This window comes from Sinocyclocheilus rhinocerous, unplaced genomic scaffold (assembly GCF_001515625.1).
Source record: "Sinocyclocheilus rhinocerous isolate Xijiao unplaced genomic scaffold, SAMN03320098_v1.1 scaffold4545, whole genome shotgun sequence".
Classification (NCBI taxonomy): Eukaryota; Metazoa; Chordata; class Actinopteri; order Cypriniformes; family Cyprinidae; genus Sinocyclocheilus; species Sinocyclocheilus rhinocerous.
In genome coordinates this window covers 483,975-498,540 of record NW_015635030.1, presented here as the reverse complement: position 1 = coordinate 498,540, position 14,566 = coordinate 483,975, and the positions used below count along the sequence as shown (strand labels likewise).

Genomic DNA, 14,566 nt, shown 5'->3' with positions numbered 1-14,566 from the left:
AAACATTTCCTGAGTGAAGCATTCTCCCCCATTTACTGCCACCATTTCATCAATTTTCACAATTAATCTACTCACTTGAGCTCGATTATTCCTGCCAGTGTTATTAAAAACAACATATCTACTACCACAACTCTGGATGACTTTACGGAGTTCTGCATGGCCGTTTTTCACATAGTCTTCAATTGTTTGGCCATTGAGTGCATCTCCATGAGTGAAGACCACTATCATGTATTTTGAAGCTTCTTGTCCGAAGAGCTCTTGCAGGGCCTGGACTGATCTTTGCTCCTCAGTAGTGAAACGGCCAATCTGTAGCACCAGCAGGAACACATGAGGACCTGGTGCTGAAACCTGAATACATCTCACTATTTCTCTTTTGATGAGGTCTTTTGATTTGCTGGTATCCAAGATTCCAGGTGTGTCAATCACATAAATCTCTCTTTGGTCACAGACCATTGCTTTTTTGCACCGCTCAGTGACAGAGTTTGCAGAAGGGCTTGATTCAAAAACATTTCTACAAAGGATAGTGTTTCCCACAGCACTTTTTCCCACTCCAGTTTTTCCAATCAATACTATGCGAAGTGCTGGACCTATCAACACAGCAAAGGATGAAAAAAAAAAAAAGATAATGAAACATGTACAGACTAAATCAACTGCCTTGGATGGATTGTATAAAATGGAGTTTTGCGTTTTAAGCCTGGCCCATGATATTGTATCATATTAATATACATATATGCTTTATGATGCAAATCCATAATTTTTTTGATGTACATCAAAAGTATATGAGTCATATACTCATCACAAATACTAATACTCATGAATAAATCCCTCCAACTGTATTAATAAGTCATATATTACACTTATCTGTCCTTTAGCTTTGAAGTTAACTTATTGTATTTTTAATGCACATTTTATGTTTTTACAAAAATTACTCAAACAATAATTGACAGATTCCTTGTTTGCTTTCACAGAATATTTGACAATAGACTTTAGACATTAGACACTTTCCATTTACTCACAAAGTTCTAAACTATTTAAACATGATAAATGTTTGAGCAGTTTTGAGCTTTCAGCAGTTTACTAGAAACCATACTATACATTCAAGTAAAAAGTTTTAGCACACAACTTACGTCGTGGAATATTAGAGGGGCAACAACACCGGCACTTAGAACAGCTCATTTCCTTCAGCAACAGTTTCTCTCGTCAACGACTGAAACTGTTTTTTGCATGACCCTATTAGTACCAGTTTTTCTTGTGACGCCACCAGTTTTTCTTTTTTTTTGCATATATCTAGCTTTTACTTTCGTTTGATCACTATTTTCCTGCTTCGCCTCATGACAGATATAACCAGAGGTGTTTCTCGCAAGCTGGAGAACAGACTGGAAATTCAACATGCCAAAAGGTAAAACATAGTTGTTAGTTTGAGAGTTTTTGATCGGCTTTTTAAAGATTTTGCTCTTTTGCTAATTTTCTTTATATTCTCTGCCACTTTTGATATGTTTACTTCAAAATTGTCTATTGCATTTAATTGTGAGAAAACCATTTTCAATCTTCATAGGAGAAAATCAAACTGCACAAGTTTCAGACGATGACGCTGTTGTCACCGTGGTGCTGCTGGGACAAAACAGCGCTGATAAGTGCCTGATAGGAAACACCATGCTTGGGTATAACTGCTTCCAGCCAGGAAAGTCCATGTATCAAAAGGCTCTAGGAAGAATGAGGGACGAGCTGCTCTACATTATAAACACCCCAGACCTTTTCTGGAGAATATGCCAAGAACCAGAAGCTAATGCTATAGAGGAGATGAAGCCATCATACACGGGTCCACTCATGTTCCTCCTGGTTCTCCACGATAAACAGCTGTCCCAGGAAGAGGTGGAGATGTTTACCCAAATGAAGGAGAGATTTGGAGAGAAAATGACAAAAAATATTACTGTAGTGTTGATCGACAACAAAGAGACATCAAGACAGTCCTGCAACATAGTGGATATAAATCTCAAAAAGATTGTACATGAATGTGACGAGAGAATTTGCGTCTTCAGCAAAGATACGGCAGACTCAGATCTGGTCAGACAGCTTCTGATACATATTACGAAAACGCCAGAGAAAGTAGAAGCTGATCCTGGCAGGTAAACTTCTACAAATGAGAAACATTTGGTATTGTCTCTTGCATTGTTCAAAGCTTATTTTTATCTTTTTCCCTAAAGTTCATCATTATCCTGTAGATTACATGAAGACATGAAAAAGGAAGTTGATCAGCAGGAAAACGATGACTCAGAACAACCAAAGACAATGCCAGGTAATGCTTACTTATGTTTAATTATCTGAAATTATTAATATTCTAGTCCAACTCCAAATGCTGCACTGAAAATGTTTTTTTAATGAAAGCAAACTTACATTCAAAAGTTTGGGGTCAGTACGTTTTTTGTATTTTTTTTTTTTTTTTTTAAAGAAATTAATATTTTTTATTCAGCAATGCTGTATTAAAATTATAATCACATTGATCCAAAATTCACAGTAAAGACTTTTACAGATTTCAATTTCAAATAAATGCTGAGAACTTTCTATTGATCAAACTAACTTGAAAAAAAACTATATCACAGTTTCCTCAAAAATATTAAGCAGCACTGTTAAGCACAACTATTTTGAACATTGATAATTATAAAAAAAATAGAATAATGTTAGGATCATGTGACAAAATTCAGCTTTGCCATCACGGGAATAGATTCCATTTTAAAATATTCTGAAATAGAAAACAGCTCTTTTAAATGGTAATATTTCACAATACTGCTGGTTTTATTTTATAGTTGATCAAATAAATGCAGCCTTGATGAGAATAAGAGACTTCCTTCAAAAAAAAATTTTTTTTAATTATTCATTCTAATTTTTTTATTATTCATAAGGGGAGGATGTGAATGTCAAGTCATTTGGAGGTGACTGCAATATCATCACCATGGTGCTTCTGGGAGTGAACAGCGATGACAAGTGCCTGATAGGGAACAGTATTCTCCAGCATGATTGTTTCATGGCTGGAAAAGCCACATGTGAGAGGGTTGTGGCTAGAGTAGCTGATCAGATGGTCTGTATTGTCAACACTCCTGACCTTTTCTATAAACCAAGCCCAGATTCAGTAGCTGACAATATGGAGGAGATGAAGCCATCATACGCGGGTCCACGTATGTTCATCATGGTACTGCAGGACAAAACTGTCTCACAGGAAGAGATGGAGATGTTCGCCCAACTGAAGGAGAGATTTGGAAAGAAACAGCTTGAAAACATGCTTGTTGTGCTCATAGGTAACGAAGAAAATAACTTAAGAGAGACCTTTGAAGCTGATAAGACCCTCAAAAAGATTCTAGATGAGTGTAAGGAGACAGTTTATGTTTACAGGAGTAATGTGAAAAGCACTGAGCTGGTCGGACAGCTTATAGGACAAAAGAACATGCAAGCAGGAATCTGAGAAAAACTGAATATACCAGTTAGAAATCAGCTCAGTCCATCTAATATGTCCTGTGTGATTGATATTGTGCCATAAAACAGATTTTACTAAATACAAAAGAAGAGTTGTAATCCTACAGTGCAATGTCTATGTGTAACCAAAAGATGCAATAAACATATGCAACACAACCGCCAACAATTCCTTCATACAATCTCACTACCAGCACGAATCTGAAATCAATCACTGTTCAAACACAGTTTCCAGTAACAGACTGTAATAGACAGAAACTGGAGTTGTTATTTGCTTAAAACTGCCAAAAGCTATTTTCACTAACTCCACCCACCATTGCTTGGATATTGTACCTTTAGTACAAAAAACATAAATGTTAATAATGTTAATCACAAATGTTTCCTTTGGCCACTCTTACTCATTTTCCACAGATAATCAAAGCCCAACTAAATTATACATATTTTTTTTGATTACTGCATTAAGACAAACATTTTTGCAAAACATGCAATGAAGAAATAAAGCCAAGTACAGCTGTTATCTAGCATACTAGTGACTCAACGTGTTATACCAGATTTTGGACATGCCCTTTATTCTCATACATTTAAGACAAGTGTATTTTTCACTTTCATTTACTTACAACTGTCATTGAGTGCTAGAGACACGTTCGACTCTTACTCTGCACATCATTTGTTTCTTGTAATACAAGTCAGCATGTTACAATGTAAGTAAGCCTTTTCTTCGATACATTTGAGTGAATTTAGTAATTGTAAAAATGCAGTGTTTTGACTTGACAAAGACTGATAGTTGCAATAATGGCATCAATCGAATACTCGAGCTCAATTCCAACTCTGCCTTGTAAAATTAAATCACAAGAGTACAGAAAGGGATTTTTGGATTAGATAAGGGTTGTGGATTAAAGTTTCAAGTTAGCATAATACAAAATCCAGTTTTCTCTTGACAAGATTTCAAAAGCTATGAATTATTCTTGTGATTTGTTATAGTGGAGAATGCAAAGGTGGAGCAATCTGGTGGTGGTGACAAGATCACTTTGGTGCTGCTGGGAAAGAACAGCAATGATAAGTCTATGATAGGGAATACCATATTAAATGCAAACCGTTTCATAGCTAGCAACAACACATGTACAAGAGCTGAAGAAAGAGTAGATGATCAGATGGTCTGTATCATCAACACTCCAGACCTTTTCCACAGGCCGCAGCCAGATAGAGAAACAGAGGAGAATATAAAGGAGATAAAAGTCCTATATCCAGGGCCACGTCTGTTTCTTCTGGTTCTGCAGAACAAACAGCTCTCACAGGAAGAGATGGAAATGTTCAGCCAGCTGAAAGCGAGATTTGGAGAGAAAATGGTGGAAAATACAATTGTAGTGCTAGTTAACAGTCAGGAGAAAAAACTGGAAGAACCATATGACCACGCGGATGAGAATCTCAAAAAACTACTAGATGAGTGTGGACGGAGAATGTGTCTTCATGACAAGAAAAATGATAACGAGCTGACCAATCTGGTAGTGAAAGAATGGATGAGAATACGTGAAATGCAGGTTAAAGAATCAAGCAACTCCGCAGCTGCTGAGAGGTAAGACACGCGTATGACAGCAGTGATTAAATCAATTAAAAAATAAAAGTCTCTGTACATAACTATAAATCCCTTTAGGCCTATAATGTAACCTGTAATGTCATCTTAATCCTGTAGGATATATGAGGACATTGATGCGTATTTACAAATGAAGCAAATAAATGAAGCGTCATGGGTGTCTGAAAACAGCAAAGGTATATCTTACAAATTTCTCAACTTACTTTTCTCTGTCATCTAAAAGAATATGATCAAATCAACATGCTGTTTTCTTCTTATGTGCGTTTCACATCAACCTAGTCAAGTGATCTCAATACACAATTGAGAACGCTTGCTTGATTAAAGTTTTTTTTTTTAAGTATTTTTCATTCAATTTGTAAGCAGTAATGCTTATTTCCTATTTAACACATATTTACCACAAACAGCATAATGATTAAGGATCTGGGCTGCTCACAAAAGTTACAGTTGACTACAATTTACCAAAAGTACAAGATCATGATGAAAAGTCTCTGATAAATCAATGGTTATCAGGTGATATGTTCTGATAGGGTTGCAGACAGCTGAGGGACAAAAACATGCTAAATGCGAATAATGATAAAGCAAGTCATGTACAGTAACATATGAAAGCGACATAAATGCTATCAAAGAGTGTGTGTTCAACAATTTGGGATACATCAACATATTGGTGATATTCCCTCATCATCGAAACTATATGAAAATATGACCTGATTACATTAAATAGAAATTATGGACTTGGTATTGTGTTGGATCACCACTTGATGTCCAATGTGAAATCTGCATCTTTCAACAAAACCAGGTGAAAACAACCATGTTAAATTACCAGTAATTGTGTCCTACCAAGTTTGCCGCACACATCCTGAAAAGTGAAGCCAAAACATTTTGATAGCCATCTGATAGCTGGCTGCAGTATAGGTCATTAACCCTGCCCTCTCCATGTAAACGAATGGGACATAAGCCAAACTATAAAAAAATCTAATTACACTTTGAATAAATTTTCCCAAAGATGGTTTCCATCATTTTAGGTAGTTCTTATCACGCTGATGTATGTTCAAGTGTTCATTTTTCTAATAAGTTTGCTTTTAATTAGTTATTTGAAGCTATAAAAAGAGGTGTGGGGTCAAGATTGTGAGCTTGCAGTTGGGTCTGCGGAAGTTTGGGGGGACTCGGGCTCCAAAAGACGTCACTGGCGCAAGATGACAGTTTTCTGTAGTGGAAGGAAGTGGAGACATGTCGTCCATCTTTTTTATGGTCTATGTGTCCTACATTATTTTAAAAACAATTACATTCTGCATTCAAATTGCGAAGTATGTTTTTTCAAAGATTTGTTCGAATTTATCACAGAAAAGAGCGTTCAGACATCTAGAAGTAAGGACATGATGACAGTGGTCCTGCTGGGGAAGATAAGCAACAACAAGTGTCTCGTAGGGAACACAATTTTTCAAAAAGATCATTTCCGATCAGAGAGGGTCAGCTGTGAGAAGATCGTGGATTATGTTGGTGGTGAGAAGGTCTGTATTATCAACACTCCAGACCTTTTTCATAAACCAAGCTCATCAGATCCAGAAGCTGACCGAATGGACGAGCTGAAGCCATCGTACGCAGGTCCACGTGTGTTCCTCCTTGTACTCCAGGACAGAATGGTGTCACCAGAAGAGACGGAGATGTTTATGGAAGTAAAGAAGAAGCTTGGACAGAAAATGGTTGAACAAACAATTGTGCTGGTTAACGGTGATAAGAAGGTATCTTCAGCTTCAATGGACACACCATTGTCATTCAAAAAAGACTACAACATAATCCTGAATGAGTGTGGAAGCAGACTGTGTGTTTACAGCAAACACATGAAGAATACTGAACTAATCAAAGAACTGATGAAATACAAAGAAAGCATGAAGAACCAAACATCAGAAACTACAAGAGTAAGGTAGGCAATATATAGTTATGAGCAGTAGGAAATAGGAATTTAATTAATTTACATATAACCCTATATTAATCACTCTTTCAATTCCAGAGGGATGCATGTCAATAAGGTGATGCAAACACCAAAGAAAACAGGTGAGTTCAATCAGTCAACTAGAAAACATTTTAAAATAACATGTCACCTACATACTGTACATACCAGCAGATAATAACAGTTTGGTACCTTTGCACTGAAACTGTTAGCATGGACTGTATCATCTAACTAATTCTAACTATACAACATCAGTTAAGGTGGATCAGCCAAAACCTTTGACCATCGTGCTGCTGGGACAGACAGGATGTGGGAAGAGTGCTACAGGAAATACAATCTTAAAAAAGCACCATTTTGAATCACATGCCAGTTCTGTGCCAGTAACAAAGGAGTGCCAGATGGCAGAGGACACTGTTTATGAAACGAGGATTAGGGTTATAGACACTCCAGATTTCTTTAATGAAGACCTTAAAAACCAGGAAGAACAGATAAAGAAGTGCAAAGAGCTCGCTCAGCCAGGGCCTGATGTGTATTTGCTGGTCATGCAGCTTGGCCGTTTCACAGAGGGCGAGAGAGAGGTTCTCCCACATCTGAAGAGAGAGTTTGGCGAGGATGTGACTTTAAAGACTCTAATTCTTTTCACGGGTAAAGAGAAGCTGAAGAACAGGACTTTAACTGATTACATCAATGGTAGCGACACAGAACTTCAGGAACTGATCAAAACCTGTCATTCAAGATGTCGCGCATTTAACAACAACAATGAGAAATCCAGTCATCAGGTGAAAAAACTTCTGGAGCTCATTTCTGACATGCAGGAAAATAGTGCCATAGCAAGCCATCACGGTCATAGAAAGAAGCATAAGGAGAACAAAGAATGCAGTGTCTTGTAAGATTAAGTGTGTGTATGTGCACAACTATAATTGGAGAACCTTTTCTAAAAATGCATAAGTTTTATTATGGTTAATCTACAGTTGGTATAATTGTGTACGGTGTAATATTAGGGACTGTTAGAAGCATATTTAATTGTACCTTTATTTACTGTGAACTACTAAAAATGTCTTGGATAGTGGATATGTAATGGTGATTATACTGAAAAGAAAGTGAAATATTTAAATAAATAATAAAAAACCCACACATGAGTCCATAGTTTCATCATTTAATTAAAAATACACGTGATAAAAAAAAAATCTCCATACCTATGCAATGACTCTTTCAGGAATCTTCAAAACATCAAATATCCAAGCCAGCAGGCCTGCAACCACGAAACCGCCAAAAACAAAAAAAACGTACCACGTGTTTGCTACGCTAGTTTCATGGCGCCGTGTAGTTTTTTCACGCCCACATAGCGGTGATGACGCCGATTCAAAAAGTAACAAGTGATCGACTCATAAATAACGAATCGATTCTTTAAAAACTGATTCAGCGCGAATGCCCAGTGAAGTCCCAAATAATAAGTGTAGGCCCATATTGTCACTTTCATTACGTTTTATTAATAAGTCCATCTGTTGTAATTTCGGTGCAATCCAAAATGTTTTTACTTTCATACGTTCATGGATCATTACGAATCGGACAATATTCAGAGTTGACTCGAGAACCGCCCTTACCGAATCATGATGTTTCAGGATTGCGTTTTTCAAAAGTATTATAAGCTTAAGTAGATCCAAAAAACCATTGGCCTCTCTCCCAGATCGGTTTTGAGAACTGGTTCAATAGATTCACTGAAAGATTGGACTCGAATCAATTTCTTGAGCTTCATCCAAACGCAGTGTCTATATTGTCTTACGAATGGAAATGTTTCTCTTGAATGCTATTTCTGAGAGTTACTTAAGAGAAAGGAGTAATTTTCCGTTTAACAAAACATAAGTCAAAAATATTCTGTAAAGACAATTTTTGTGCAAACATGAAACTAGCAAATTTAAAAAAAAAAAATTGCAAATCTGGCTCCCTCTAGTGGCCAAATTAAGTTTACATTGTTCCAAACAGAATTCTCAACACTTTATTACATTTTAAGTTTTATAAGTGACGTGACATGTGGCCAAGTATGGCTACCCATACTCAGAATTAGTGCTCTGCATTCATCCCATCCTAAGTGCACACACACAGCAGTGAACACACACCCGGAGCAGTGGGCAGCCATTTTTGCTGCGGCGCCCGGGGGTTGGTTGGGTGTTAGGTGCCTTGCTCAAGGGCACCTCAGTCGTGGTATTGAAGGTGGGAGAGAGCGCTGTACATTCACTCCCCCCACCTACAATCCCTGCCGGACCTGAGACTCGAACTCGCAACCATATTATATATATATATATTAAAAAAAACTAAGAACATCTAAACATCTTTCTTTTAAATATCAAGTATGTTATGACCTAAGCAACACACAGAAGCAAATCATCATTACAAAAAGTTTTATTAATGGTTGACTGGATGTGTCCAATTAGCATATTTACAGACATTATCTACACACTGAAATGAGCAGTTGGACAAAAACCTGAAGTGGAGTCAAGACAGACAGACAGACAAGAGCACAAAGATCGAGAAAATGAGACTGAGCCAAAGTTGAGTCTGTACATGCTGTCTTTAAGAACTCTAGATTCAGCCCACAGAGCCTGGTAAAGCTAATACCAAACTACCATGGTTTAAGTGTGCCCATTTATCTACCAATCATACGAAATGGCTTAGATGGCCACAGAATTGTGAATCCATTGAACTGGAAACCACAGCAGACACAGAGTAGTAAAATGCATTTTCCCAAAACATCTATTGAAATAATTTCTGATATGCAGAACGAAATTCTGCAGATGACAGACTTCAGTCTTGTACTTGGCTTTAGGACGATTCTTCATCAATCTTGGGTGCCAGGTAGTATTTGACGTGCCCCATGTCTGCAATCTTGTACTCAACCACTGCAGAAGGAAAAAAGACAGTCAATCACTTAAATTGCTTGAACTCAAAAGGCAATTTAATATGGGCATGTAAGCATTTTCCTTACCTAGTGGAATGTCTGCGGACATGCTGAGTGTGACGGTTTTGGACAGAGGAGTGGCCTTGGTGAAGAAGTTCAGGTAGTTCAAAGCAAAAATAAGCTGCACCGGCTCATTCATCTCAATTGTCACCTGTAAGGAACACAGTGTTGTGAATTTCCTTCATAACAAACAACTGCCACACCTGACTTTTGTTTGTAATGTTGCCAGTGTTAAAAGAATGTTACCGCTTCATCCTCCTTGTCGACATTGCTGGTCTGTGAGAGCTTGACGTTGCCTGTGCCCAGCTCTCCGCTGGCAGAGAACTTCACACCATCCTTGGCGCAAGAGATCATGACAGCATCACCAATCTGTGACAGATCCCTGCAGATACGGGCAAATTCACCAGAGGGCATCTTCACCACACAGCTGTATTCCTGCTCCTGAAGTGAAAAACAGAACGGGACATGATGATTGGAGAAAAAAGCACAAAAAAAAAAATGCACATTCATATCAGAATTTGTAAAATAAGTCTTACTGGAATGCCAAGCTGCTCCACATCCAGATCCATCAGTTTCATCTCGTAGTCAGACACCTTCTCCTGATCTGAAAACACATTTGAAGATCAGCAAGTGCTCTTACTATATTTTATATCACACTATCAATATAAACATATAGCCAGAAGAAAAATAGATATGGCTTATGTACATTGGAATTCTTATTCCTAGTTTTAGGTTAAACATGTAACAAATAAAGTGTAACTAAGTATTATATACTCACTGAGTGTTTCAAAGACAAGTGCCAAAGAGTCTGCATTGTCTTCTGCCCTAAGTGTGATGATGTCTTCATTTCCAGCACACTTCAGAATCTTTGACATGCTAGAAAACAAGAAAAATAATTCGAATAAAAATACTCAGTTTTGGGCACTTTTTATTGAAACATGCATTCACGCTTTAAAAAAAGCACACACAATTTCCATTTTAAAACACTATATTTAGTTATTATTCCCACGACTCTTTGACTGTCATTTAAAATTTTGGTTTACGTCTCTTTTGACCAAGTTTTTATTGTCTAACTGCAAAGCCATATTGTCATTCAGCAACCCGGTTATTTTTCGCGCCAACCAGCTTGAGCGCGGGTAAATGACGTCACGTTCAATAGTGAGGGGAGAATGCAGGAAACGCTCTACGCGCCAAATAATACTAAAACTTTTTGAACTGCAAATGGACACATTAAAAATGCATTTCAAAAATACTAATAATCGTGAAAGGAGCAAAACACATTTTTACATCTTACAAATGGCGGGCTCCTTTTAGCTCGCGCAGTCGGGCTTGAACAGACATGTTCAGCTTTCACGCTCAACGTGTCAAATAACACTAAACGCGCATCATTTTCCTTCAATACCTGCTCAAATTGACACCCATAGCCAGGTTTCTGTCGCAGCGGTAGGAGTCGAACCCATCACTACGGAGCGTGAGCTGCACCAGAGACACATGAGACGAATCCATGCTCTGCAGCGAGATCCCCGAGGAGCTGACATCCCAGCAGGCTTCGGTGATGAGGTCTTTCAGAGCCTCCAGAACCTTCTTAAGGATTGATCCTTGAACGAGACGTGCCTCAAACATTGTGCTTCTTTTTTATGGGAGAAGAAAAAAAAGTTATCTAATTCCTGTTATGACACAAGCGCGGCCTGGTTTTCTGCTCGTCTTCAAGTGCAGGAATGCAGTAATCGTAGTCTATCAAAGTGTTTCAGCGGCAGCACGTACAAATCCAAAGACTCTACAAGAAATACGGGTGTATCTGTCCCGTCTTCTCTTCTCTCGAGGCTCTGACTGTAACTGCGCGCGCTTTTGCTGGGACTTTCATAAACTGGCCCACTCTTGCCTTCGTCATTTCCTCTGACGCTGGACTCCTCCTGGAACACGGACGGAAGTGCAGCCACTGACCACAAGAGGGCGTAATTTCATACGCATTTGGTTGAGTGCTGCGTGAGCTTGTGCTTTGTCAAACCAGTAACTACTACTAAGTTTTTTTTTTGTTTTTTTTTTAATGTTTAAAAAGGAAATGTAATTACTTAAATAAAATTTAAAGACAGCATTTTAGAGAAACAAAGGCTGAAATTAAAAAAAAATTCTAAAATGACATGAATATCTGGGTGTATATGTAAAACATATCTATCTATCTATCTATCTATCTATCTGTCTGTCTGTCTGTCAAATTTAATGCTCCTAATGTGACAAATGAATATTGAAAACTTTGAATTTTGAATTGCAGCAATTGGCCTCAAGAGGTCACCATTTCCAACGTCAATTGTTCATTTAATTATTAACAAACAGGTTGTCAAGATACAACGAGTAACATCAAAAATGTAACAAACATTTCATTGGGGGGGGTAAACACAGGATCTACATAAAAATAGTGAAAAGTTTACACATTTTCAGAGTTTTAAGTGCCTTTTGCTTCATAGAAAATCGTATAGAGACAATATAATGTTCCATTTCTTTCTTGAAAGATATAAAACAGGGTTTTTTACATGAAAATTTACATTTGTGAATATGGAATTTTGCCATTAAAAGTATAAAATGTATTATATAAACCTTATTGCACTTATCTTTACATTCCTACATAAGACCAAATAGTAAATATTTCCAAAACAACACAAATTGGTCATCAATATTCTTGGCAAGAAAATCACATACATCTTGCCAAAATGGTCTCACAAAAGGGCAGTGCCAAAACAAATGAATCACAGTTTCAGGGCAATAATCACAAAAGGTGCACTTAACATCAATATCCCATTTAAATTTGACCAAGTATAGCTTTACTGGGTAAAACATGTATAATTTTAAATTATACCTCTTTAACTTTGTTTGTAATTAAATATTGATTAGGTATAAGTCCAATTCCAATATGAGTAAATATAAGGCAAAGACACAATGTTTCTTTGAATTAACGCTCTTATAGATCTGTTGTTGTTTTTTAGTTAGAGGAAAAACAAATATCACCTACATAGGAATTAATTATGGGACTATTGTTGATTGTTAATTCTTTTATGATGTCTAAACAGCATACACATTTTAGGAGATATTGCACCAAAAAATATTGCATAGTTCCCTGGTGTTACTGGAATATTATAATGTGCCAAAAACTCATTATAGGTAAAGAGAAAACCATTTACAATAAATAACTGATCCACCAATGTGATACCATTTTCAAACCAATGTTTCAGAAAAAGCGATTTGCGTTGATATAAGATGTCCTTATTGTTCCATATATACTTATGTGGTGAAAAGTTATGTTTGAAAATCAAGGACCATGATAAAAAAGGCCTGGCAATGAAATTCAGATAGTTTCACTGGTATTTTATCAATATAATTTGAGCCTTTTTTATCGTTTGCCTTGCCGTTCTTTTTTCTTTTCTTTTGCTGTTATTGCAATCAGGAGACAAGACATATGTTGTTACCTTACCTATGTTTCTACGAAAACTGTAAAAGTAAAGTAAAAAAAAATAATAATTGAAATCAGCTACATAATTAATATGAAGTATGTGTATAATAATTATACATAGATTTAGATTAACTATCAGTTCAGAACACTGAGAAAACTTTGATAAATATAATTATCAGAAAATTAGCTTTTCTACCTTTTTCTACTTAACTTTTTCGGGATATATATATATAAGTATATATAAGTAATCAAGTACATATTTAATTCATACAAAGTTATAAAAGTGCATGTATATACAGTATATATAAAAATAGCTTGAATTATATTATGGACGAACTGTCACAGCTTTGAAACATGTCACAACAGCTATTCTTTTGCAGTCTCCTGCATTAAATGCTGAAAGCAATCTACAACATGACCTCAGGTTGTGTATATATAAGCATTCCTCCATAGCATGTTCTAACACACATGGAGTAGGGAATATTAGAGCATCTGTTCAGCTGTGCATGATAACGTCCTTGGAATGGGATCAAATGCTGACTCAAGCTGAAACTCACATGAGACTGTATGCTGTTGATTCACACGAATCAGAGAACAGTTCAAACACGGTCCCATCTTGCAGGCAGAATCCTCAACCTCAAGGCTTACCAGCTGGTTCCTACTGCGGGTTTCTTGTTTTTCTAATTTAGCCCCAAAACTCCTGAACCCACCCAACTGAAGTGGGGTGGAATTTCCCAATGCTAGTAAACAACTGTAAAACAGTCTCTGATTTAAAAGCCCCTATCGTGACTGCCAAGTTTCCTGTGAAGATTGCGATACCACCACTGCAGAGTTGAACCAAAACCCATTTCTGAGTCACTCTGAGCCCTCAAGACTTTGACTTTGTATTTCCCAAGAGACACTCAACGACTATCTATGTTTATTCAAACATCATTTTGGCTATTCTTCTCTGTATTAAATTATAGCTGTAGCACCATCTCTTTTTTTTCAGGGAACTTGGAAGAGGGGCAGGATATATCGAATTGAACTTCAACAATACCAGATGAACAGGAAGGAAGCGTAGGCCGAGCGGTCCTGGGGAATATGGGGAGGGAGTTCAAATCCAACTCTTTCTTTTTGGCTTGCAGTCCCTTGAGATTACAGCGGCCACTGCTGCAGGCA

The 14,566-nt window shown here is 37.1% G+C and overlaps 4 protein-coding genes across 4 annotated transcripts in view; 2 read left to right on the top strand and 2 right to left on the bottom strand.

Annotated features, from left to right (window-relative positions):
- The window catches only part of LOC107746226 (GTPase IMAP family member 7-like), a 1,545-nt gene extending 352 nt beyond the window's left edge, over window positions 1-1,193 (bottom strand). The window contains exons 1-2 of the mRNA XM_016560355.1: window positions 1,128-1,193; window positions 5-587 (exon numbers count right to left, since the gene is read on the bottom strand). Coding sequence (XP_016415841.1) covers window positions 5-587; window positions 1,128-1,176 — 632 coding nt within the window. The 5' untranslated portion in view covers window positions 1,177-1,193. The remainder of the gene's footprint in view (window positions 1-4; window positions 588-1,127) is intronic.
- A 125-nt stretch (window positions 1,194-1,318) lies between these two features.
- LOC107746218 (GTPase IMAP family member 8) lies at window positions 1,319-3,625 on the top strand. Its single transcript, XM_016560349.1, has 4 exons — window positions 1,319-1,399; window positions 1,556-2,126; window positions 2,205-2,296; window positions 2,901-3,625. Exons 1-4 carry the CDS (start codon window positions 1,390-1,392, stop codon window positions 3,455-3,457), a joined length of 1,230 nt encoding a protein of 409 aa, XP_016415835.1. The 5' UTR covers window positions 1,319-1,389; the 3' UTR covers window positions 3,458-3,625.
- A 632-nt stretch (window positions 3,626-4,257) lies between these two features.
- Window positions 4,258-8,130, top strand: LOC107746225 (GTPase IMAP family member 8). The gene is given in 5 exon segments (XM_074560200.1): window positions 4,258-4,300; window positions 4,447-5,038; window positions 5,156-5,232; window positions 6,398-7,074; window positions 7,274-8,130. Coding segments are annotated over 5 exon segments (2,010 nt in total). The 3' UTR covers window positions 7,895-8,130.
- Window positions 8,131-9,499: 1,369 nt separating this feature from the next.
- On the bottom strand, window positions 9,500-11,878 carry pcna (proliferating cell nuclear antigen). Its single transcript, XM_016560350.1, has 6 exons — window positions 11,363-11,878; window positions 10,739-10,836; window positions 10,497-10,564; window positions 10,207-10,401; window positions 9,988-10,111; window positions 9,500-9,901 (listed from the first exon to the last, which is right to left on the bottom strand). Exons 1-6 carry the CDS (start codon window positions 11,581-11,583, stop codon window positions 9,825-9,827), a joined length of 783 nt encoding a protein of 260 aa, XP_016415836.1. The 5' UTR covers window positions 11,584-11,878; the 3' UTR covers window positions 9,500-9,824.
- Between the last annotated feature and the right edge of the window lie 2,688 nt (window positions 11,879-14,566).

Excerpts from the sequence above, each read along its gene's own strand:
- LOC107746218 (XM_016560349.1), top strand. Across the intron at positions 2,127-2,204 it reads GTAGAAGCTGATCCTGGCAG|TTCATCATTATCCTGTAGAT; the intron begins GTAAACTTCTAC and ends TTTTCCCTAAAG. Across the intron at positions 2,297-2,900 it reads ACAACCAAAGACAATGCCAG|GGGAGGATGTGAATGTCAAG; the intron begins GTAATGCTTACT and ends ATTATTCATAAG.
- pcna (XM_016560350.1), bottom strand. The coding sequence starts at position 11,583 with ATGTTTGAGGCACGTCTCGTTCAAGGATCAATCCTTAAGAAGGTTCTG. Across the intron at positions 10,837-11,362 it reads ATGGGTGTCAATTTGAGCAG|CATGTCAAAGATTCTGAAGT; the intron begins GTATTGAAGGAA and ends CTTGTTTTCTAG. Across the intron at positions 10,565-10,738 it reads ACTTGTCTTTGAAACACTCA|ATCAGGAGAAGGTGTCTGAC; the intron begins GTGAGTATATAA and ends ATGTGTTTTCAG.